The 26,704-nt window shown below is 40.2% G+C and overlaps 1 protein-coding gene, 1 long non-coding RNA gene and 1 pseudogene across 6 annotated transcripts in view; 1 reads left to right on the top strand and 2 right to left on the bottom strand.

Moving 5' to 3' along the window:
• LOC117513442 overlaps positions 1-3,567 on the top strand; it is a 33,769-nt pseudogene extending 30,202 nt beyond the window's left edge.
• Positions 3,568-4,055: 488 nt separating this feature from the next.
• The window catches only part of fli1rs (Fli-1 proto-oncogene, ETS transcription factor-related sequence), a 42,936-nt gene continuing 20,287 nt past the window's right edge, over positions 4,056-26,704 (bottom strand). For 2 of the 5 annotated variants that reach the window (XM_034174184.1, XM_034174186.1), the window contains exons 3-10: positions 20,662-20,828; positions 13,822-14,025; positions 13,016-13,096; positions 9,391-9,459; positions 9,172-9,234; positions 6,352-6,399; positions 6,047-6,133; positions 4,056-4,705 (exon numbers count right to left, since the gene is read on the bottom strand). In XM_034174184.1, the coding sequence (XP_034030075.1) occupies positions 4,182-4,705; positions 6,047-6,133; positions 6,352-6,399; positions 9,172-9,234; positions 9,391-9,459; positions 13,016-13,096; positions 13,822-14,025; positions 20,662-20,828 (1,243 nt within the window). In that variant the 3' untranslated portion in view covers positions 4,056-4,181. The remainder of the gene's footprint in view (positions 4,706-6,046; positions 6,134-6,351; positions 6,400-9,171; positions 9,235-9,390; positions 9,460-13,015; positions 13,097-13,821; positions 14,026-20,661; positions 20,829-26,704) is intronic. The other 3 variants (XM_034174187.1, XM_034174185.1, XM_034174188.1) reach the window with 3 other exon arrangements.
• LOC117513937 lies at positions 8,107-9,129 on the bottom strand. The gene is made up of 2 exons (XR_004561753.1): positions 8,620-9,129; positions 8,107-8,209 (listed from the first exon to the last, which is right to left on the bottom strand). It is a non-coding gene; the product is annotated as an uncharacterized LOC117513937 (long non-coding RNA).

Raw genomic sequence — 26,704 nt, 5'->3', positions numbered from 1 at the left:
AATCCCAAATTAAATGGCTGGTTTTAAATAAATAAAATGGGTGGGCACTAGCACAATGCAGTCCTCAGAAAGAGGAATAGCTGCAAATTATGGATGGATAAAGGTCACCTATCCTTAAAAATCCTTTAAACATTTTAATTTTAAGACACCAAAATCCTTATCTTTTTAAGAGGTAATATTTTCTGGGTTTTAGGCAGGCTGATGTAGTCGGGTCCATAAGTAGTTGGACATTTACAGCTTTTGTCATTCTAAAAATGTTATTTTTCATGATTTTCTCCATTTTTGGAAGAGAGAGAAAAAAGAACAGAAGAAAAAATGCAGAACATACAGACCACTTCTTCGCTTTTGTAATTCTACATCTGTACACTCTCTTTAAAAAAAAGATGAAATTTCTATGCTTTGTCATAAGCAGTGATGCCGGTAACGTGTTACTATAATGTGATCACTTTTAAGTAACAAGTAATCTAATGCATTAATCTTTTCAAATCAGTAATCAGATTAAAGTTACTTCTCAGTCACTGTGCGTTACTGTTATTTTTGTATTGTGGGTCAATCACAGTTTTAAAACGGGTGTCTCGATGAGATGCAGGAGGAGGTCTGAACTGCCCACTTCACCCACTTCCAGAAAGCTGTGAGCAGAGCCGCATCCACTGTGCAGCTCAGCTCTGAGTTGAAGAACAGTTGTCTCTCAAAGTGCGGCAATGCTCAGAGCTGTGGTTTTACAAAGACATTTTCATACTTTAAAAAAAAAAAAAAAAAACGCTGTGCCGCTCTGTGCGTGTCCTCGTTAAAAACAGCTGATCTGCGATGTGCAAATACTATCCCCCCCCATGCAAATACACCTAAAGTCTCTCTCTGAGGATGACATGACCTAAAAAAAACCACTGATAAATCTTTCTTGCCTGTCAATCTGGTCATGTTTTCTGCATAAATAAATGTTATCCATTCTTTGTGCTCAAACAGCAAGCCTGGGGCGACTAAATGCAGGAAGGGGGCATGGGCGGCTTCCTGAGATTAAAGGTACACATTTGAAGACATTTTTTCATACTATTACTACTACTAATACTGCTTATAATAATAATAATAATTATTATTATTATTATTAACAACTAAATTGTTTAGAAAGAATTTAAATGTTAGAAAAATGTTTAAACAATTTGTTACATTTACAAATAATGTAGGTTAGAAATTGTAAGTTTTACTGTTGCAGTGCTGTCAGCAGTTAAATATGAGGTCAAGAAAGATGTCTTTATTTAATTTTTTTATAAAACAAGTATTTATGTTCATTGAAGTCATGAAAGGGTGACTATAAAGTGAGTATTGGCAAAACAGGTTATCATTTTCATGTTGGGGGGTGTCGAAGGCTGTTGAAAGTAACTAGTAATCTAACTTAATTACTTTTAAAACTGAGTAATCAGTAAAGTAAATTAGTTACTTTTTCAAGGAGTAATCAGTAATTGGATTACTTTTTCAAAGTAACTGTGGCAACACTGGTCATAAGACTTGAGCCTAGATTTGATGTTTTCTTGTATGATATTCATTCTCTGTGCCACTCAAGCTCTGATTTATGGGAAAAGAAACAAAAGTTGCATTACTCCAGTGGTCCCCAAACTTTATCTGTAGGGAGCCCCTTTTTGTAGGTCATAATATTTTACCTTCACCCCCAAAACCAACACACATGCAATGTCTTTTACTTCCAACTGTCACTGGAATCTATTGTAAATGTAATTTATACAAAACAGCAACTTCTTATTGAACAAAATAAAGTGGGGGAAAAAAAATCACCTTTACAGTGAAATTAAACATTTATGTGCAGTGCACCTCATCACATTTACAATGTGCTGCACTAATGTACTTTGTACTTGTTTCAGTATAATTAAAGGAAGGGCCGTAGTGATGATGGAGGAACTTGATTGCACTGATGATTTGCTGACACTCAAACTGCAGAAAACATGGCATGCAGCATCTGTTCTTATCTTGTGCATGTGTTTTTTCATTTAATTTCACTTTGGTTTTAGTGGATCAAAGGTGATGCACTCCACAGTGCCAATTAAGATGCAAATAACGGTGAGACGAAATTAGGTGATCAACCATATGTGGCAAGCTATTTGGATTCTTTCTTACTCCTTTATGAAACAGGATCTGTCTGGTTCCACTGGAGCTGTCAACATGCTTCCGAAGTCTGGCCGATTTTTAAAGTGGTGCTTTTCAATAGTGCTCTTAGGCATAACTGTTATTTTGATCTAAAAACTGTATTTAAATGTAGCCAAAATTTGTCACTGGGTGCTTCTTGTTCTGGAATGTATTGCATTTATCACAGACTAAAAACAGTTGGTTCTTCTGTTTCATCACAGATCACATCTCTCAGCACCTGCGATGCGCACTCTCCATCAGATCAGAGAGGTTGTGACAAAGCTGTATGGCAAACAAAAGTAGAAACACAGGTTTATGTCAAGAACGTGAAAAGTGCTCCTTAATGGTGGCCAGCAGCCACGTTCATACCCACCCTGGTAATTAACATTTATAAAATTCTATTTTTTTTTGGCATTTTTAAATTGATTCTAAATCATCCATGTCCACATACACCAAAAAAGAACCAACTTAATTAATTCAGGTGTTACCAATTAACACAATTAAATTGTTGATTCAAGTATTCCTGTTTTCTGTTTCATCAACTTTGTAACAACCATATAACTGTTAGAATGGCCTAAGCAGTGGGTCACCCCTCTGAGTCTGGTCTGCTTGAGGTTTTTTCCTCAATATCATCAGAGGGAGTTGGTCCTTACCACTATCGCCTGTGTGCTTGCTCTAGGGGTTGGAAAGGTTAGACCTCGGTCGTGTGAAGCGCTTTGCGGCAGCTTTGTTGTGACTTGGTGCTATATATAATGGTTGTAATTCTTTAAATGATGTAATATTTTGGTTAATCACCTTGCTAAAACACTAAACTACAAAGAGCACACTTCTGTTGTTTCAACTCTGTGGTGGAAGTGCAGAGGCAAAATTGTCACTTTCCAAATAATTTTGTATAATCACACAAGATGCTGAATTTTCCAGGGACCAGTATAATTAGCAGCAAGCGCTATAAAGTGAAACCCACTGTAACGCCAAAGAGGAAGATGGGCTCTACCACAACAGTAACCCCAATGGCACCACTATGGAAGATGCCCACAGCAACGGCAAAACTACCGAAGATACCCGCAGCAACTGCAAAACTACCGAAGATGCCTTCACAGCCTGAAAGTAACACTGTGACTCAGAGTACTACGGTGGAGGAGACTGTGAAGGAGTTGGATTGGCCGTTTGGAGGAGGAGGAGTAACATTGGTTGAAGCACAAGAAGAGAAGCAGAGGCAGGTGAAGGGTTTTGCTGTTGTGGAAGAGGACACAAAACCTTACAGGACATTTGAAGATGTCTTTGGTCTGGACAAATAAAATGTATAGAGCAACAAATTGTTTCTTGTGGCTTATGTTGTACGTCTCAACAACAGAAATTAAACTAGCAATACACACTTATTTTTATCATTTATTTGATATAGTTTTTTTTTTTTTTTTTTTTTAGATTGACTTATTTGCTACTAATTACCTTTATTGTTTACTCATTTGTAGTACAGTATAAAATCATGAAGATCCAGAGGCATTCTTTCAATGTGTAAATGATAATTGCACCAAAAGCTTGTTTTCAGAAGTATGATTTATTAAGTTTACATCGGGGTAAATGTCCTCTTGCTACATCCTGTACAACGTCTTTTACAAATGTCAGGTTAATGATTGGCATGAATGCAGTTTCATCCTAAAGAAAGAACAATTAAAACAGTTATGCTACACAGTATTGGGTATGATTGATGTCTTTACAGTTACTATCAAACAAGCTACTTACACAAATGGGAGAAAAAACTTGGTTTTGTAAAACGTGAAGAATTACTCGGTATATTCACAAAAGGCTTGGAAGAGTATAGCGACAATCCTTTCCTTTCATGATTAGCCATTGTGCCTTCACATTTGGCTCGTTTTTAAGAAGGAATGTGGGAACAAATACTGTAATGCCCTTTTTAAAGTAAGACTGTAGCGTCATATCAGCTTCACTTGAGGTGACGTTCAGCTCTGGTTGGTCTTTGATTGACATGATTTGTGACATGCGCAGCCTCCATCAGGTCATAGCGATCAGGTGTGACGTCTTCTCCCTCAGTAGTACGAACTCAGGTGGGAGTGGGTAGCAGGATGTCTGGGGATGGGTGACCCAGGGTAGATGGGGCTGTTGGCTGAGTTCCAGTACGCCGATGGAGGGCTGAAAAAATTTCCAGGTGATACAGGCATAGGTGCAGGATGACCCGTCATGAAGTTCATTTTGGGCTGGTGGCTGTGGTAAGGCTGGACATACTGCATCTCTGTCTGGTACTTAACAACCCCTCCTTCTGCTGCGTGGTTCTGATGTGCCTGCGAGATCCCCTGGAAGTCAAATTTATAGGCGTAGCGCTTGCCGTGTACTTTAGTCATGATATTCTTGTCGTAATAGTAGCGCAGTGCGCGGCTCAGCTTGTCGTAGTTCATGTTGGGTTTGCTCTTGCGCTCACCCCAGCGCTTGGCCACCTCATCTGGGTCGGTCATTTTGAACTCTCCATTGGTGCCCTCCCACGTGATGATGCCCGCGTTGTTGCTGTCAGACAACAGCTCCAGTAGGAACTGCCACAGCTGGATCTGCCCTGAACCTTTCAGGAGAAACCGGAAGAACAGCTTTGAGACTTCATAAAATTGGGGGGAGGAAATCACAATCAGGAATAGATCATGTTTGTGCCCAAAAAATTGACAGTTTCATTTGTAGTCAAAATATATAATGACACAGCTGCTCCAAAAAAGAACTTTTAGACAGTGCATCTTAAATATCTTGAATTGTTACTTGTTCGAGTGACAGATTGTTTTTTAAAAAAAACAATGGTTTAAAAATATGAAAATTTAAGGTATTTCACAGGCCTGTGCAATATCTGAAACAAGTCCTTATATCGTACTGAAATTTTACTTTGGTGATTGTCTTACATTAAGAGTAATATGTTTTGACAAATATATTGGTAGGTGTTTCAATTTTGCATTGTAAGCGTCTACCCTGTAAAATACAAACAATGAATATGTAGATAAGAGTCCATCACCTCCAGTTTAAGACCATAACACATAAACATGATAATATTTTAACTCTTCAAATTAAAGGTACAACTAGATGAGCTTTATTTTGCTTATGTAATATACCATAGGGTATAGGGGGTTTAGGGGAGGTGATGGTCTTGTGGTTAAGGTGTTGGGCTTGAGTCCAGAAGATCATGGGTTCAAATCCCCACCTGACTGGAAAATCACTAAGGGCCCTTGGGCAAGGCCTTTAATCCCCTATTGCTCCTGGTGTGTAGTGAGCGCCTTGTATGGCAGTACCCTGACATCGGGGAGAATGAGGCATAATTGTAAAGCGCTTTGAGTGTCTGATGCAGATGGAAAAGCGCTATATAAACGCAGTCCATTTACCATAAACCTGTCTGCCACCTGCTGGGTATATTGCAGGGTGTAATCATCACATGCGAGATGGAAATTAGGAGCAGGTGTGGTGGAAGTTATATGTATAATGAAATGAAGTAGATTTTTTTTCTCTCCATTTCATTTCTTCATTCTAGGTCTGGAGACCACTAAGGTCACTGCTGCTTGTGTATACAAGTGGGATCTCAAAATGTTGCACTTGGAACAAAATTACTCAATGGTGCATTATTTCATTTTGTTGTTTATTTATTTATTTATTGCTGGTAAAATACAAGCATTTTGGAGGGCGCAAGCTGTACAGTTAATATTGCAAAACTACACAGAATGACCAAACAAATACTTAACTTCATTTGGGTTATCCTATAATTGCAGGCCCTTGTTTTGTACAATACAGGAGGTAACTTTTTTTCTTTTTGCGTGATATTGAGGCAGGACAAGTGACTCAGTAAACACACACCCATCTTCACCAAATGTGACCTTTTCACTGTGGCTTGGAGCTTGGAAGCAGTGACAGACAGCGGGCAGAAACCTACCCACAGGCCTGTGAGCACTTGGGTCAGGGAGCTTGTACGGGCTTTGTTTGACTGTTCGGTTCTTGGTTGAGCTGAGGGCTTGGTCTTCTGTGAGGAAATAGGGCAAATGGTCATTTTGCTGTGAGGGATGCCAAATTTTTTAAGTGTAACAGAAGGTGTCACATTTTACTCCATTTTGGAGTAAGTGTGCCAAGCTTTGTTTTCTTAATGATGCCAAAGCAGACAGTGTAAAGGCCTCATTTGACATTTCCAGTTACCTTGCATGTGAGTGTGTGGTATTTATTCTTTTTTTGTTTTGTTTTTACCTGGATTGGATAGTCGACTGCTGATCGGCCCTAATGTCTGATACGGGTCTGTTAAAGAGAAAGAAATTCATTATTTTTACGTTCTCTTGCAAATTTTAATTTACCTTTTACATTTGCCCTTTTAACACTGGACACAGAGCTTCGAAACCTTCATATGGTTCCATAACGTGCAGTGTGTGTGGAGTACCAGCTGGACATTTTGCAGTGAAATATCCCTGATTATTTCATGGCACATGAAGCAGACAAAAGCTCTGGAGTTGATTCCAAGTGTTGAATTTGCTTTCGGTAGCTTTTCATTTGAACTCCTAGTATAGGGGCCAAAGAAGCATTAATGTAAGTGAAGGTTTAGAGTGGAGTTCCCGCTCCTCTCCCAAAAATAAAAACAAATAAATAGATCACAGAGATGATGGCCAAGTGGTTAGTGTGCTTGGTTTCAGTGTGGAAAGTTCCTGGTTCAAAACCCACCCCTGACACATTTCCCCATGTAATGTGGAGTTGTGTCAAGGCATAAAACTTGAGCCAAATCAACATGCAGGTCCATCTTGGATCTGCTGTGGTGACCCTGAGTAAAAACAAGGAAGCAGCTGAAGGGACTTACAGAAAATTTTAGGAGTGTGGAAATCAACAACTCGGAACATACTTAAAAAAAAAATGCTTTGGTGCCATAGCTTTCACTGAAAAGTGCTAAAGTGGATGATGGTCAAATTATTTCCATCCATCCATCCATTTTCTTCCGCTTTATCCGGAGTCGGGTCGTGGGGGCAGCAGCTCAAGCAAAGCCGCTCAGACCTCCCGATCCACACACATCTCCCCCAGCTCCTCCGGGGGAACCCCAAGGTGTTCCCAAGCCAGCCAAGAGATGTAGTCCCTCCAGTGTGTCCTGGGCCCTCCCCGGGGCCTCCTCCCAATGGGATGCGCCTGGAACACCTCTCCAGCGAGGCGTCCAGGGGGCATCTGGAAAAGATGCCCGAGCCACCTCAACTGCCTCCTTTCGACGTGGAAGGAGCAGCGGCTCAACTCCGAGCTCCTCCCAAGTGACCGAGCTCCTCACCCTATCTCTAAGGGAGCGCCCAGCCACCCTGCGGAGGAAACTCATCTCAGCCGCTTGTACTCGCGATCTCGTTCTTTCGGTCATGAGCCAAATCTCATGACCATAGGTGAGGATCGGAATGTAGATTGATCGGTAAATCGAGAGCTTTGCCCCCCTACTCAGCTCTCTCTTCACCACGACGGTCCGATACAGCGACCGCATCAATGGTTCTGTACTGGAAAAAGGTGCTTTGCCCTCTTCAGGTCGGTGGAGTGAGTGTCCTTGCCTCAAGTGGAGGAGTTTAAGTATCTCGGGGTCTTGTTCACGAGTGAGGGACGGATGGAGCGTGAGATCAAATTATTTCCTTGGTTCAGAAAACTTTCACAACTAGCTAAGTTCTCAACACTATGGGGGAGGCAGGAGTGTTATTGTCCAAGCCTGCAGTTGAGCAACTGCTTCATGACTGTAAATACAGAGAGTTTGACAAGATGGAAATGACTGGTAACACTGAAGAACAGGAAGGCCATGTTAGATTTTGATGGAAAACACCCCCACGCCAAAAAATGCCTACCCTGGGAGGAAATTCAGCATTTGGTTTTGTCCATGGATCCCTGACTTTCATCCAAGAATTAATGTTTTTGCATTTGGCTGCTTGCAATTTGTTGGCATTGCCACAGCAGATCTGGAAGAGATCTGCAATGAGATTAGGTACAATTTTCTTCTTGTTTTTGCCGGATGCCTTTTCTGGCATAACTCCAGTCCTACATGGAGAACCACACACAGCTCCTGGTCTTCCCAAGCAGTCTGTCAGCCAAGTACTAATCAGGACTAGGGTTGGGCCAACTAATGAAAATCATTAGTCGACTAGTCGGCAACTAAATTTGACATTGAATGAATTAAGCCAGTTTCAAATCTTCCTGGTGAAATTCAAATCTGACATTTATTTTAAATATAAACACAAATACAAAAAAACCCAGCATCAGCATGAAGACAATACCTGAATTTTACTGGGCATAGACGACCCGTTTGAGCTGAATAATTCACCTGCCAAGGTTCATACTCTTTCTTCATTGAGTGAAGGGAGCGGTGGCAGCTCCAGCAGGTCTATTCTTTTAAGGGTTAATGAACTTAATAATTGCCTTTCGACTAGTCGACTAATAAAAAAAATAGCCGACTAGTCAGATGTTACCTAGTCATAGTCGACTATTACGATTAGTTGTCCCGTCCCTAATCAGGACCTACTCTGCTTCACTTCTGACATTTAAAGGGCTCAGGTGTGCATCGTGGCAGAGGTGCACGTTCCAAGCAATAACAGTAATCCTTATTTTTGGTAGTTCGTTAAATAAGTCACACTCACTGAAAATGGAGCGACTGTGTATATAAATTTGCTGGTATTCCTTAATGAATAAAACATTTTTATGAAAGCCTTTGAGTTAAAGCTGAAAGTCTGCCATTAAATCGTTGTATCATTTCAGCTCCTCGGCTCCATTGTGGTGGTGTACAGAGACAAAATTACAAAAAAGTATCACTTTCAAAAATCTATTGGACCCAACTGTCGAACCTGCTACATTTTAAGTCAAATTTATGCTCAAAATGGATTGAGAGTTCTGCTACATATGTCACAGAAGTCCCTATCTGAATGCCACCATTCACACTTGCGAAAACGAACAAAAACAAGTGCAGAATGGGACTCCTTTAAATCTCATATTCATTGAACAGTGATCATCAGAACAAATTGTCTTTATAATGAGGATGAGTAAAAACGTTTGTATAACAAGTTTCCCTCCCACCTGGCACAATTCTTGGAACAGCGTCTGTGACTCTTGTGCTGTGTTGGTGCTCCACAGAAGAACCTAGAAGTGGAAGACAGTTCTGTGAGCTGGTTTGAGAACATGAATTTTACAAAAGAACCAATTTCTATGCAAAATCAACACTTTGTCATGCTTTGACGCAATCATTAGTTTTGTATGGGGCTTGTTTTTTTTTTTTGTTTTTTTTTGCTGTCATACCTTTGGGCACTACAGTCATGGTGTTTGCAGGCCAGCTGTTCCTCCGGCTGATCTCATCAAAACTGTTCTCTGCACACACAGATACACATTAATGATGACACCACACTGACAAAAAGGCTTTGAAGAGGACAGTTTGTCTGCGCAGGGAAGGAAATGGGTCAGTGCAGAGCAGGCATGGCAGGTGTGAAGATGACCCCCAGTTTCTTGGGTGATTACTCTTTTGTTCAGATCACCTCTGTTAATACAAGATTGTGAACTGTGTTCCAGAGTGAGACCCAAACTCTCCTTTTCCTGCATGGGTGCAGCTGTTTCCTGTCTGAAACTGGCTGTTGAGCCGTGGGCTGAGTGTAGTTCACAGAGGACAGTGTTGTACCAAACCATCTTTAAACTCTTGAAACTGCCAACATGGTTCTAAAGCACAACACATTTTAAAATTTCACTCAGTTTTCCTTACTGCTCCTTTGTAACAATAAATTCTGAACTTTGAGCGAAACCCTGAAACACTTTTCAATCACAGCAAGTGCTTCCATTGTTCTCACTCAAATGACTTAATTAATTTATAAATGTAAGTAACTCAACTGTTACCAATTAAATTAAGATAATACTAGCGTGTTGCCCATGGGGATCCACAGGCTGTATTCATACAACCCTAATTCCAATGAAGTTGGGATGTTGTGTGAAATGTAAATAAAAACAGAATACAATGATTTGCAAATCCTCTTCAACCTATATTCAATTGAATACACCACAAAGACAAGATATTTAATGTTCAAACTGATAGACTTTTTTGTTTTTGTGCAAATATTTGCACATTTTGAAATGGATGCCTGCATCACATTTCAAAAAAGTTTGGACAGGGGCAACAAAGGACTGGGAAAGTTGATGATTGCTCATTGAACACTTGTTTGGAACATTCCACAGGTGAACAGGTTAATTGGAAATTGGAAGACCATCCAGGTAGTTACCAGCGCAAAGTTCAAAAGCCAGCATCTGTGATGGTATGGGGGTGCGTTAGTGGCCATGGCATGGGCAACTTACACATCTGTGATGGCACCATCAGTGCTGAAAGGTACATCCAGGTTTTGGAGCAACACATGCTGCCATCCAAGCAACATCTTTTTCAGGGACGTCCCTGCTTATTTCAGCAAGACAATGCCAAGCCACATTCTGCACGTGTTACAACGGTGTGGCTTCGTAGTAAAAGAGTGCAGTTACTAGACTGGCCTGCCTGCAGTCCAGACCTGTGGCCCATTGAAAATGTGTGGCGCATTATGAAGTGAAAAATATGACAACGGAGACTCCGGACTGTTGAACAACTGAAATCGTACATCAAGCAAGAATGGGAAAGAATTCCACCTACAAAGCTTCAACAGTTAGTGTCCTCAGTTCCAAAATGCTTATTGAGTGTTGTTAGAAAGAAAGGTGATGTAACACAGTGGTAAACATACCACTGTCCCAGCTTTTTTAAAACATGTTGCAGGCATCTATTTCAGAATGAGCAAATATTTGCACAAAAACAATAAATTTTATTAGTTTAAACATTAAATATCTTGTCTTTGTGGTGTATTCAATTAAATATAGGTTGACGAGGATTTGCAAATCATTGCATTCTGTTTTTATTTACATTTTACACAACGTCCCAACTTCATTTGAATTGGGGTTGTAAAATAGGTACGTAGCTGTCATTTTTCAAGGGTGGTAATAAAATAATCAGTGGAATGGCTTGTGAGTCCAGAATGTTTTTCGAACCTTAGACCTCAACAATTTTTAGATGCGGAACTTAACCATTTTGTTTCCTGTTAATTATGTAAATTTTTAATGTCAATTTAATGTCTTAATCTAATTGTTTAGGTTGTTGCTTTCATATACACACGATTATTATTATCATTTTATTTTATTATTACTTCTATTATGTCATTTGATTTTTAAATGGATCACAATGGAAATAAGTGTTTTCACTTTCTTGTGTCACCCATGTATTTTTAATGTATTCATAATTATATTATTCACTTTCATTGAACTTACTAAATAAAATCACACACTTATGCTTTTAATATAAAGATGATTTACTGCCCCCTGCTGGAATGGCGTGTGAGTCCAGAATGTAGTTTGCAATGTCCATTGTTCAGTGTTGTTAGCTAATTATTTGTAACTTCTCCAAAAATATTAGTCCTATCAATGTTCCGTTTTGGTGGTGTTCATCCTTGACCCAAAATACATAAGCATACCAAACGGCAAACATCAGCTGTCCACAGTTTCTCCATGATCAAAGTTACACGCACGGAGAGCTTTTTGTCTTTTCTGCATGCTGCCACAAGCAGGTGCTTCTAATTTTAGACATGAAGAAACAGAGACAGTGGTGGAAGACATCAAACACAAAACACATTTCATTCATGGCAGGGGCACCGCCAGGGATTTTGGGCCCCATGAAGAGAAATCTTATTGGGCCACCCCTATATTATTTTGTCAGTATTATAATTGTATTAGGGGCCTCTCTGGGTCCCTGTCAATCAAGGGCCCTTAGAATCCTTCTCCTTATTCTCCCCTTTTCAGCAGTCCTGACTCATGGTATCGGCAACATGAAACTTAAGTCACTCATGGTAACGGCAACATAAGGCTTAACTAAACTAACTAAACCAATTGAACAGCAAAAACACAATAAATCAGTAACACTAACAACACTGTTAAACTCACGTGAACCACAATAACAACATTTTAAACCCCAAAACCCTGAACTCCCATGGTGGATTGCAGCACAAGGTCCATTGTTTACTGGCTAGCTAAAATGACTAATTTCTCCAAAAATATTAGTCCTATCAACTTTCCATTTTCACAACATTCATCCTTGACCCAAAATACATAAGCATAGCAAAGGGAAAATGTCAACTCTCCCCAGTTTTGACGTGATTGAAGGCATACACACGCACACGCACACACACACAGAAGCCACTTCTGCCTACACCCTTTCGGGCACACGTGTGCATTGTTGGATTGTTTTTTCCCCTTTTCTTTGGTATGTTTTGTTGTTCTGGATTTGTGTGTGCACAAATAAAAATTCATTCACTTGGCTATTATAATATACATTGCCTTTATTGTCAATGTACACATACTATGAAATCTGTCCTCGCCATTTAACCCATTGTAATTATAGTAGCAGTGGTGAACCATATTCCGGCGCCCGGGGATCAACTCCAGGTGCAGAGATGCTGCCTTGATGCGGGGCAGAGAAAGGAGCAGACCCTAAATAAGCATGTTTTTGATTGTGGGAGGAAACCCACATAGACACGGGGAGAACATGCAAAAAGGGCAGGAAGCAATCCCACGACCTTCTTGCTATGAGGCATCAGTGCTAACCACTAATCCACTGTGCCGCAGCAGTTTTTCTTTTTTCCAGTCTGAGAACAAATCACAATATTCAACTCATTTCAGTTTATTTATGCAGTGACAAATCACACCATATCAATATATGTTGTGATTTATGTTATGATAACTGTGAGTGAGGTCTAACCTTAAAAACACCCAAAAATGTCACACCTGCATTAAACTGTCATTACCAGTGTGAACTGAATATTTAGAGCACAGTGGCTGCAGCACTGTTGGAAAGGAGAACAGTTTGTGGTCTCACCTGCTTTCACCTGTACTCTGGGCTGTTGCTGTTGTTGTGTGTTGGTGGGGGGAGCTGTGGAATAAGAGAAAGTTGGGCTACCTGAAGCAAAGTAAAACAAAGAAAAAACAGACAGTCAATACAACTTGGCAAACCTTCTGTCAATATGTTGAAATAAATGACACTTGACACTTAAACTAAAGTTCTGTGTTGACGATATCGTTTGAGGACAGGGTTTGTGGTGTTTGTGGTGAAACGTTTGGATTTTGTAAAGTGTCGCTGATATTCTGTGCACACCATTGTGTGGCTTTGAATAGATGTGACATGACCAGATTATTTCTTTTGAATTTGGTGTGATTCTTTTTGAGAAGCTTCTATTGTAAGTAGATGTTATGTCAAACATGGTAAATTACAAAAAGTCTATTGAAGTTACATGACTTAAATATGTACAGTGGTTTCTCATGATCAGAATGTGTGCAAATACCATTTTTTTTTTTTAATGTTTCAAATTGAGATACATAAGAAACTCATGTTATTTGGACACATTCTGATGATGTGCAAAGATTTTTTTCTGACTGGTCTCAAATAGACCTTGACTTTATAGCTTTTAAACCCCACAGTCAAAATACTGCACAGACACTGAGGTGGGGCATTATTTTGTTTTATTTTTAACAACAAAAATTCAGGTCTGAAAGAAAGAACTGGTTTCTGAAACGTTCTACTTGCCACTTTCAAAATGTGACCTCTCCCTTGTTCTATTATGAAACTTTAAACATGGCCCCACCCAGCATATGTGCAGAGTGAGAAGAACAGCTTTATGGTCTTACTCTGCCGGAGGTAATTCAGGTGTGATAGCAGAATGTCTGCATTGTAGGCCGACGTCAGACGCATCATGTCCTCCTTCGTCATCTTGCAAAGGGCTTTGCCATCCAGTGTGTGGAAGAGCATGACGTCCACCTCCTCCAGTACGTACTCCTTTATGGCCCAGTCCAGCCACTGCCTCACATGTTCCTGTGTCCAAACCTCAGGATCTGCATTAATTCCAGAGGGTCCAGAGAGTCACACAGAAATGTTTCATTTGTACATGTGTGTTGACAGTAGGACTTTGTCCATACGTTTACCTTCTCTGAACTTTACAATGGTTTTTATTTAAAATAAAACAAGTATAGAATGCAGTGCAGAAATATTACTCATACCTGACCCTGAGTAATAAGCAGCAGTGCTTTTATTGGCCACCCAACTATAGGCTTTGTAATTGAAAGAAACTAACAAACAAGCTCATTTCAACCCAACTGCTTCTAGTTTCCATCATCCATCCAGCATTCACCCACCATCCAGCAGGTGACAAGCAAGTCGATGATAATGGTAATACAAAAACGAACAAAAGTTTTGTGGATCTGTCTAGTGCATCGGTGTCAACCAAATGTCTCTTTATAAATTCCCTTTTAATTTGGAAACGCAGGATGACGGTCTTTGAATTATCATATTAAACTGAAGGGGGTGGTGTCATTTGTCGATCTTTCCACTCAGTACATGGGTGATTCTTTAACTACGGGCCTTGTAAATGTAATTTCCACCACACCATTGCCTTACAATATAAAGAGCCTTGGGGCAAATTTTTGTTGTGATTTGGCGCTATATACATGTGCTCTGATGTCACTGTTTATCTCCATAGAAACTACCCAAACAATCTTTCATACAAACTGTTTAGGGACATTACAGTGTTGTGGTGGAAATTACGTCAATAGTGTGGGACAACTACATTTTGTTTAAAAAAAATCACAACAGTTGTATGACATTGAATACCCCAATTATGTTTTGATTATTTTACTGATATTTTAAAACATTAGAAAAAACGTTTCTTTACCATTCATTTTTATCATTGAAGATCAAAAGTCTGGGTGTGGGACAAGCACAAAACGGCAATATTTGCATATAATGATACTGAAAAAAGGTGAAAAAGTCATCATAGACTACTAGAACAAATTTCTTAACACACTTTCATTGTAAAGATAACTATAAAAGTGTGAAATGTCCCCTTTTTTCTGTTTTTCATACAATATGATCAAAGGACATAATAAGTGCCCGTAGTCTAAGAATCACCCACATACATAGTACATGTTCATCCTTTTCCAAAGCCAAGTCAAATATATAAATGTTGATGATTGATTTCACTGGAAATGCATAATATTTGAAATTTTTTGCTCAAAATGTAGTTGAAACTTTTCAACCAGTTTACTGTGCACCTAGAAAGTATTCACAGCACTGCACAGTTTCCATGTTATTATGTTACAGCCTTATTCCAAAATGGATAAATTCAGATTTTACTCAAACTTCTACACACAATATCCTTTAATAACAATGTGAAGGTTTTTTTTTTTAGATATTTAAAAATGTATTAAAAAGAAAAAACTGAGAAATCACATATGCATAAGTACTGACAGCCTTTACCATGAAGTTCTAAATTGAGCTCAGGTGCATCCTGTTTCCACTGATCAACCTTCAGATGTTTCTACAGCTTGATTGGAGTCCACCTGGAGTAAATTCAGTTGATTGGGCATGATTTGGAAAGGCACACACCTGTCTACATATAAGGTCCCACAGTTGACAGTGCATGTCAGAACACAAACCAAGCATGAAGAAAAAAGAATTGTCTGTAGACCTACGAGACAGGATTGTCTTGAGGCACAAATCTGAGAATGGTACAGAAACATTTCTGCTGCTTTGAAGGTCCCAATGAGCACAGTGGCCTCTATCATCCATAAATGGAATAACTTCAGATCCACCAGGACTCTTCCTAGAGCTGAGCGCCAGTCTAAACTGAGCGATCAGGGGGAGAAGGGCCGTAGTCAGGGAGGTGACTAAGAACCCGAGGGTCACTCTGTCAGAGCTCCAACATTCCTCTCTGGAGAGAGGAGAACCTTCCAGTAGCACAACCATCTCTGCAGAAATCCACCAATCAGACCTGTATGGTAGAGTGGCCAGTAAGTAAGAGGCACATGGCAGTCCACCTGGAGCTTTCCAAAAGGCACCTGAAGGACTCTCAGACCATGAGTCTAACTCGGGCAAATATCTGTCATTTTGGGCGACTGGGCGTGAACGTCGGGCCTCTGAAAATGCATACCGCCCTCCAAAAGCATGTTATTGTATTAGTATGGTGGCTTGGTGTTTAGCATTGTTGCCGCACAGCAGGAAGGTTGTGGGATCGCATCCCACCTGGACCTTTCTGTGTAAACTTTACATGTTCACATGGGTTCCCTTTGGGTGCTCCAGCTTCCTCCCACTTCCAAAGACATGCAGTTGAGGTGAATTGGTGACACTATACTCACTGCAGGTACCATACGAGTGTGAATGAGTTTTTTGTTGTTGTTTAAATGTGAATGTGCAACAGATTGGCATCCTGTCCAGGGTGTACCGTGCCTCATGTCCCACCATATGACTCCTGGCGTACCCCTCCCCCCCACCCCCAAGTGACCCTTGATTGGAGTAAGTGGATATTCTCAAGGTTGCCGCTAGGCCACTTCAGCAAAGTGACCAATCCTAAGGTGAGAATTCGTACTTCCGTGACTGGCCGCTCAGTGATAACACGCTTGGGCTGTGTGTTGTTTTATTGAAATCAACCAGTTTTTCAGTGTCTCTAACTTGCTTCTAACGGCCAGCTGACAACTATCATTGCCTGGAATGATGAGATTTATCCACCAAGCTGACCTAAAATGAACCTTTGTACATTAAATTGACTTTATTGATGAGTCTGACCCGTTTGAAAAGTGACCAAATTACATCTGTATTGAGTTCTGCGATGTTTTCACAGAGAAACTCCGTCCCTCAAGGTTAAATGCCTGGATAACCGACTTTGAGAATAGAAAATGAATTAATGAATATATGAATATCAATGGCTATGTTAATTAGCCTTTCATACTGAATATTATATGAATGCTCTGATAATTTTGTTTAAAATATATAAAGTTTCTGCTTGAATCATGCTGCTATAAAACAAGCAGTGATGGGAACAGTTCAGATAATTGGCTAACAGCTCAGTGGAATTCACACATCAGCTTTTCAGCTAAATTTGAAAACCATTAGCAGACCAATGGGCTTCCACTAAATTTTGTTCTGCTTACTTTAAGACAGCTAACATTTATTTGAATAAGGTTTAATGGTCAAAAATGTTTGTAAACCCTAAAATCATACATTTGTTCCTGTTGAAGCTCATACACTAATCCAGCAAACAAAACTGAAAGGAGATAGAGGAACAGGAGGTCCACCCAGAATTAATGCATTAACTGGATTATTAAAATTATTTTCCATCTGTTCTTTAATTTCTTATTTTTTTATATTCTCTGTGCTGTGAATAAACTCTACTGTATGTTGAATGTAACCTCCTGTTTAATTTCATTTACTCATTACTTATCTACATCTTGATCATCATCTGATGTTGGTATGCTAAACCTTTTTGCGAGTCTCCATGTTTACACTACAACATATTAAAATTTCAGCTATTTATAGCTGCTTTTGTGGATTTTAGAGCCAAAAAGTTAAGCCATAGCTAAATTGGTAGTTTCAGCTAAATGTTTTAGCTGCTTGTATGTTTATGGTTAACTAGGAAGTGAATTAACAGTTACTGGAGCTGACTTTTGGCTAGCTGTGCCCACCACTGAAAACAGCTCATTGGAAACAGTTACATTTGTACTGTTTTGTCGGTTTGTTTTACTTTACCCCCAGATAATGTAAGCATTAGCAGGTTGTGTCAGCTGCCTTTAAAATGTGTTGAACCGTTTCTATCAGAGGTTTAGTGAGTCAGAACAGTAAGCTCATTTCCAGTAGCAGTGATTGTGTGCTGCTGGTTATATTGGTCTCAGAGGGCCACACCCTCAGCTCCTGATTGTCCTTGGTTCACAGTTGCTGCTGTGATGCAATATCCTTGTATTATAATGTGCAATAATGGTGTTGTTGACTCACTGGGGAATCTCTTTGGATTCCACAGAGCTAAGTTTGCCATCGTCTTCCACATTTCTGTGTAACTGTGTACGATGGGATCCTGTGGCCAGTGACTATGTGAAAACGCACTGAGTGTAAAAATATAGTGTCAGGTTAATGCTGCACGGTCAAATAAATTATTCAAAGCAAAGCAGAATGGAGTGACGTATGAGTTTGTATTAATTTGAATAATTCTGGTTCAATGATAAATCTGTATTTTCAATGAAGCCTTCACAATGTGGTCAAAACCTAGCAGCAAAAAAATCTTAAAGACACACAAACTAATGTCAAGAGTTCTGAACGAAGGCTAATTTGCACAGTGTTTTTCATACATTCATTTTTTCATTTTCTGTGCTTATACAGGTCTGGGTTGCGGTGGCAGCAGATTAGGTAGCTCACCCCACACCTTCCTATCCTGACCAAGCTGCGTTCACACCGGGCGCGATGCAAGTGACAGCAGCGACAAGTTGCCATGTAATCCCTATGGAAGGACACGTTGTGGCGCCAAGCCACACAACGCGACGTGATGGACGCGAATGAAGCGACGCGAGTGAAGTGATTTTGAGCGATTGGCGCGTTTGTGGCGCAATATTGTGCCCTGTCACGTCGCGTTGCCCTCCTCCCCAAGTTGAAAAATCTTAACTTTTTCATCTTGTCGCGCCGCGATGACCAATCAGGGACTGAATATGTAGTGATCTAGAGATGTCTGGAGTTTGACTGAGTTGGATGTGAACATGTCCTGTATCTGGTAGCAGCCTGTGAACAGGACTTATGTCCCTTTTTTCCTTTATTTCGCAATTATGGCAGAGTTTTTGGGGGAAGAGCGAACAGCAGCCCCACAGCAGCGGGAGCAGAGTTTTTTTCTTTTTCACGTGTGTGCGCGAGCGAATCGTCCAAAGATTATTGTATTTATTAACTACACAGATGTATAATAAAGCAAATGGTGACTGGTTTCTAAACACAATTATGACAGAGGTTTTTTGGGGAAGAGTGAGGAGCAGCCCCACAGCAAGCAGCGGAGTTGTTTTTTTTAAATTGTTTACATGTCCGCGCATGAACAGGACAGGAGGTCCTCAAACTGGGTCCTGCAGAGGCGAAAGGACCGCTGAAAGCGGCTGTCATCCAGACGTAGCTCCTGCAGCAAATAATGATACTCCCCGAATTGGGAACGTCTCATGACGTTTGTCAGCTTTCCACAACAACTCGCTCCGTGTGATCAAGGTCCGTCATATTAACTTGACTGACAACCGGAGCCGGTGAGCGGAATGGAAGCTCCTCCTATTTGATGATGCACTGGGCCGAATTTTCACAGCGAAAGCAGAGCAACACACTGGGCGATAGTGGCATGTCCGTCGCCACGCGACCAACGCAAATTTGTGGCATCTGGTCACGGCATTAGGGTAATATCTCACTTGGCTGCGACTGTTGGTGACAAATTGTGAACTGCATAAGAGAGTTTTCAAAATGTATCGAAACCTTCTCAATTTCTTCGTGTGAGTTGCAGGGCCTCACTGTTGTGTCGCTGGAATTTTGAACATGTTCAAAAAATTTGTGCAACAAATGTTCTCGCAAAATAGTCACAGAATCATCGTCGGTGTCTTGAACCCTTCTCAATTTAGTTTCTGTGAGTTAGGAAAATGTGCAAAATTTGAGACAACTTGGGGTTGGCGACCTGTGAAACTAAATTAACTAAAAATGACAATCTGACATGAGTGAAAATTGTCACTAAGTCGCATATTTTCTTGCAGATTTGTATCTCCATCTACTCACCAACAATCGCAGCCTAGTGACATATTACCGTAACTCTTGCTTGGGAATCCTAAGGTATTCCCAAGCTAGCTGGGATCCTGGGATGTTCCCATGCCAGCTGGGTGATCCTTGCTGTGTGTCCTGGGTCTTCCCTGAGGCCTCCTCCCACTTGGATGTGCCTTGAAACCTTCTGTAGGGAGAAGACCAAGGGGCATCCTCACCTCAGCTGGCTCCTTTTGATGCAAAGGAGCAGCAGCTCTACAACGAGCCCCTCCTGGCTATTCAAATTTCTCACCATCCCTGAGTGTGAGGTTTAATACCCTACAAAGGAACATCATTTAAGCTGCTTCTATCTATGACCTTATGTTTTTTGTCACTACCTAGACCTTATAACCACAGATGAGGGTAGGAGGGGAAAATTGACTGGTAAATCAAGAGTCTCGCCTTCCAGCTCAGCTCTTTCTTCATCATGACGGTCCAGTAGAGTGTCTGTGTATGTTGATTGTTTCATTTTAACTCAAACAGAAGTAAAATTACATCAATTGTGTCACTGTCCAGATGCTTATGTATCTGACAGTGTCAAACGTGAATTTGAAACATGTTCATCCTGGATTGAGTTCAGCACAGTTAAACTGAGCCAGTGTGAATGGAACTTATGTTTGTCAACTCAAAGCGTGGGCCCTGTTAGTCATGTTCGCATTTTAGCGTTTAAATGCTGTCATTGGGCCATCGTAGTTTAACTATGTGTATTTTAGCATGAGTTGTGACATCATGCTGCCTACTCTTTCTGTTTCATTGTGACTAAGAGGTATTTTCCATCTTTTGATCAGATGCATAAACAGATACTCTGATTCAGTTGCTGATATTTCACAGCCCAAAGTGCGGAGCGGCTCCTTACAGTGGTGGTCTTATGTGACAGCACAGAGGGTGTTTCTGTTTACCTGCTGGCACGATGACCCTCTTCTCCTCTGTGGTGCTGCTGGGTGGGGTGGTGGTCTGTGGGCTGACATGGGCCTCTGGATATGAAACCTGGTATGGCATCTGGGCCCCATCGTTGCTCATGTGTCTGGAACGCTTGGTGACACTACAGTCAACAGGAGACTCATGGCTAGAAGAGACATGATAACGTAATAAGGCTGGAAACATCAAAGACAGGACTTGGGCTCTTATATGGGAAAAAGGTCAATGGTCTGCATTTCTATAGTGTTTTTCCATCTGATGCAGACACTCCAAGCACTTTATAATGATGCCTATCCTTCGCCCATTCACATACATAGAAACACACACACACGGTAATGTCAGCATGCTGCCATGCAAGGTGTTCAACTGCACACTGGGAGCATCTTGGGGATTAAGGACCTACCCCAGTGGACTTTTCAAGGTACTCTGGTCTCAATGTCCTCCTCTTTAATACTAACGCAGCACATCACACTGTCAAACATTCTGATTTTGCTCAAAGTTTATGGGGTGTTGAAGTGTTTGCGAATATCTGTAACATATAGCTGATATACTTGGATCCAAGTTGTTTCCATGTAACATCAGGTCAGGGTGCCGTGTGGCCTTTATCTACCATGCTGTGAAACCACCACGGGACCTGATTGGAATCTACTGTATATCCTGGATCATGTGCAGAGAAATGCATCATATGGCCAAAGTATCATTGCTTACAGTACCTCACAAGGTAAGTTGTATGCCTCATCTGAGTTTCCCAAAGTAACTGTTCGTTTGACACAAAGTCATTCAAGCAGTATCCAACGTTCCTATAACTCCAGTGAAAAGTTCTGAGGAGACTTGTCATCCATTTCATGGTCAGCAACTGCAGACATCAAATGTTCATGTTTCTGTTTGATAAAACAGTAACATACATAGAAAGGTAAATATGTTTCAGGCCATTTTGTAGAGCAACTGAGGTTGTTGTAAAGGGGTCATATTGCGCCCACTTCAACAAACCAATATAATGTAGGTCAGCAGAGGCCTCATGTGTAGCACTAACACATATCTAAAGTCGGCACACTTATAAAAATTTTGGCTGGTGTGTTAACGTTCAAATGATGCGCAGGGTGCTGTGCCACTCTGAAACATGTTTTCGATGGCTAAATTTCAATGGCGTGCAGAAGCAGGTGTCATGCCAAGTACTGCCTGCCAAGAATTTCATGCAGCCTGCAGGGTAATGTGCAAACCTGAAGAGGAAACAAACAGGCACATATCATGGATTTTTATGGCAAAGTCTTGCTTGAAAGCAATATAACCTAAGCATCAAATTTCTTAAATTATAGGAAGTCGATAATTTAAGAGTGTATGGAGTTATTAAACTGAAAAGGAGCATGATGGCAGATGTTTTTTTTAGTGTCCACTCCTTTCTGAGTGGATTCAAATGTCTGTAAAAGTCTCTTGTTTTGATTTAGGTCATAATTAAATGGTTCACATTCAGACTGTTCAAACAAAGTGGCCTCTAATATGTTTTAAGCTACCTGATAGATGTATCTCCAGAAATAAAGTCATAATGAGATTGCATGTTTTGTTCGAGCCAATTTTTCCAGTGCCAGCACTAGAACATAAATGGTGGCTTAGTGGTTAGCACTGTGGCCTCATAGCAAGAAGGTCATGAGTTCAATTCCCACCTGTGGCCTTTCTGTGTAGATTTTGCATGTTCTCCCTGTGTTTACGTGGGTTTTCTCCCACATTTAAAGACATGCAGGTTGGGTCAATTGGAAACTGTATAATATACTGTATAATTGTCCAGATCTCCCTTGCAAAAGAGGTCTCGATATCAATGGGACTAACCTTAAACAAAGGTTAAATAAAAAAAAAATATATAAAGTAAAACAGCAAATACTACAAGTAACAAAAAAAATTACATTATTATTAACCAATCTATTGCTCTTCCAAAGCATCTCATTGCTCACAGTTGTTGCTATTTTAGTAAAATAAGCTTTACCACTGACAAGCTGTCAACTAGAATTGCTAATGGCAAAAGCTGTGGCAATGCAGCAACAAGCCAAAAATAGAAGTGCCTTCTTCAAACCAAGTGTTTCAATGTTTGAAATTCACACTGTGAGACAAAAATGGGGGGGGGGGGGGGGGTGTCATTACTGCATTTGATTCCTATGGCAAAGAATTTTTCAGCAAAACGCTGCATCAGTTCTGCTCATATAAGCATCTACCTTTTCATTTTTTTTATTATTATTTTTTTTTTAGCTAAGATGAGTGTTGCATGTATGTTAACCAAAAGCAAACCAAATCATAATGTGGATAACTCCATTTGAACCTACAGTGTCTGTTGAGAAAAACAGGCAAAGCGTGCATTTTTGTCAGCAACACACAGATTTCAGCTGCCAAGAACAGTTTATGTACCAGTACATTAAATCCAATAGTCTAGGCAGATGAATTATATGAGATCTTAAAATGAGAGTAAAAGTGTCATGATTTTTTCTGATCTTGTTTTGTTGATTGGGATCATGGCCACCTAAAATCTCACAGGCACACATTAACTATTATTTCTGGCTATGCCCCGGTATAACCGTTATGTATACATAAAATAGGGTTTAAAAGAAATATAAAGGGCCTCCTACTGGAGTTTCTAGATACATTAAAAACAAACTTGATGTGAGAATGTGCTTAAATATAAAATGGTACTCTCAGGCGCTCTGACCATCTGAATCAGAAATGACACCTCACATTCAGACACGCACTCACACATCGATGTCAGCATGCCGCTATGCGTGGACCTTGTCCAAGATCTCTTAGCATTGTTCTGGTCTGATGGAGATTTGAATCGATATGATAGATTTCGAAGATATAAAATCATTTCATCTTGCCTGTTTGAACAATTAATTTTCACTGTATGATGTCAACTTGTCACCATTACCATTGTACACACCAAAGAGATGATAAAGGCGACGCATTTCCGACGTGCTTTTGTGTTTTGCTGAGTAGTCAGCTGTATCCAGTCCATCAAGGTGAGAAAAGACTAGAGCGAATATCAAGCTTGTTTCAACCATAGTTTATTCCACAGTCTTGTATTAGGAATTACAATTTTCAGTGTGTTTGTGTTTTTGGGAGAAAATTGACTACTGTAAATAGAATCTAGTAGCGTTCTCTTTAAATAATTTTATATTGGGGAAAGTGATTTTGATAACTTTGTTCTTGTGCTGAAACTGAAACTGAATATTTATCGTTACAATTGTTTCAAACTTTGAGTTGCCTCTTTTATCACCCAGGCAATAATTGGTTTTGATTCTGATTCTGAATCATTTCATACTAAAACATTTGTGCTACTTTTGTGGTGTAAGCAGTAAGTACATTGCTTTGGTTTCATTGTGTAACTTCATTTAGTACCTTTAACAAGACGGCCATCCAGGAAACCCATTACTGGCTGTGTCCCGATTCAGGGTCTGCATACTTCTAAGGTCTGTGTACCATGAAACTTCAGGCTTCAGACCTTCAGACACAGTGGAGGCCTGAACCAACCATTCCAAAATGAGACAGTCCAGCCCACAAAGCATTTTGCTGTTGTGCCATTACATTTCCCCTCCCTCTTGTTGTCTGACAACCTTGACAGCTGCTGACGACAAGCTAGCGTAGTGACTGTAACCCGTAGTTTAGCAATCTTTGTTCAGTATTTTCATCCTAAAAGTGTTGTTTTGTCTTTTTTTTTTTTAAATATACCAATTGTTTTGTCTTGAGAAAAAAAATCATGCAATGACTCATGGAATTGTTTGGACCTCAAAGGATACACCTGTTGTATTCTTTGTTTTCCAGGGAAAGAAGGCAGCACACATCAGTCACATTCCAAGCACCTGTCAAAATGGGCCAGCCTAGTCACTTATGACTTAAATGGCTGATGATTAGTGCTTCAGAAGAGTACAGCGACTAAATGGGACACAGCCACTGACTGGTTCAGTGAATGACGATGTTAACTATTGTTTTATGTTTTTCATATCGTGTCAAATCCAGTGTCTTATTCTAGGGATTATTATTATTAGAAGGTTGCTGTCCTCTAAATTATTGCTGATCATTGAACTTATTTTGGAAAATTTCTTAGATATGAGGAAGTTATCTGAAACATGGTTGAAGCCAAATGCACAACTGCCTTTAATTGAAGCTTGTCTACCTGCTTACACATTTACTCATGTTTCCCGTGGTACTGAACAAGGCAGAGGTGTTGCTTATCTGTATTTATTTGAATTGCTCACAGGGTGCTAAATTTAACTCATTCATATATCTAATTCTCTGCCTTTCTTAGGCTGCTAGAAGCCATTATGAACAGACCGATGGATTTCAGTCATGCTATTTTGTCACTGGAAATAGACCTTCTGGCCACAGTCACGCAGCTTTGTGTAAACCTGAGCCAGTGAGATCACAGAAGCTAAACAGGGCAGGTCCTGATTAGTAGTTGGATGGAAGGCCTCTTGGGGAGACCAGGTGTATGATTCTCCAGGAAAAACTGGAGTTGCATCAGGAAGGGCATCTGGCATAAAACTTGTTCCAAGTCCCAATGCAGATCTGTATTGTGGTGACCCTGAACAAATGGGGACAGTTGAAAGACAAACAACATATCAGCCTTCTGACACTTATTCAAAATTCATAGATGAATCTAGAGATTATATTTCTGATTTGGTGACTCATGCTAATAAGATCTTTATTAGCATTTGGCTCCTGTCAGCAAACCATTTTTTGATGTTTTGGAAATGTTTTTATTTCTTCAGTTCATCCAGGGATCGACTCTGCAGTGGTCATCCTTTTGATGAAGTCATGGCATTGTGGTATTGCCATTACATGTTTTGATATAGCATCTCTAATACCAGCAATTTTGGACCATTTCTTCATGAAGTTTATAATTATCCTGCTTGATGAGAGCGGATGCCTGTACATGAACTAAGCATCACATTAGTTCCTCTACCACCACAGTACTGCTACTGCTGGATCTCAGCACAACTTTAGATATGTTTGAATGTCACATATTGAGGAACAGCCTTGGATATTATTTTGGTATTACTAGATTCTCTCATGGTTGACATCATATTTATCTAACGGATCTCAGTGTGGCTTGTTTATTGCTAATAGCTGGAGCAGGACTTTCTTATATCTAAATTATGAGACTGCTAGCGAAGCAAACGGCTGGCTACCGGCAATCACATTAGCAACCTGTCTGTTACTCTATTACTTTTCTGCTGAGAATTACTGTTCTGTGAGCTCTTTGCTGTGGCTGATTGATTTCTGTTCTGCCTCTCTTTTTAGATGTGCTGTTGATGACGTCTTCAATGATGGCTCTCCATCAGTTCCCTGCCTGAGCACATAGTTGCACACGTGATGAACTGTGGGTCACACTGCTCGCTAGACTCTATCTTGGGGTCTTTTTAATGGAGCATTTATTATTGTTTCCATGTTTGACATATCTTTTTTCCATCCGTTCACCTGATTTTTGTTATTGTTGGTGTGGCCAAAGAAGTTGGTCACCTGTCTGACTCTGGTCTGCTTGAGGTTTCTTCCTCAAAAACATCTTTTTTGTTTTTCATTACCACTGTTGCCTGTGTACTTGCTCAGGGGATTGGTAACGTTAGACCTTACCTTTGTGAAGCACCTTGGGGCACCTGTGTTGTGATTTGGCACTATATAAATAAACTGAACTGAACTGAATACAAGCATCAGAAGTATTTAAATGGTTCAAAATGCTAGAGTTCTAACTTGGAGAACAACGTTTGATCATATTACCCCAGTTTTAGCCTCCCTTCATTGGCTTTCTCTTCATATGATGGCATATTGTTAGGGCTATTAAAATATAAATTCCTTAGTGGATTCATGCCTCTCTATCTGACAGATTTTATTAACCCTTAGAGCCCGAACGGTACTGTCTTTATTTTACCATACCTTCAGAAATTTACATTTTATGGTGCTTGCATATAGTATAATGTGTAATGGGTTGCAGATCAAAATGTCCAGAACAATCTCAGCTTTATATTTGTCCTGCACAATGTATCATAT

The sequence above is a fragment of the Thalassophryne amazonica genome, chromosome 7, assembly GCF_902500255.1.
Source record: "Thalassophryne amazonica chromosome 7, fThaAma1.1, whole genome shotgun sequence".
Taxonomy (NCBI): Eukaryota; Metazoa; Chordata; class Actinopteri; order Batrachoidiformes; family Batrachoididae; genus Thalassophryne; species Thalassophryne amazonica.
This window is presented reverse-complemented; position numbering and strand designations above follow the sequence as displayed.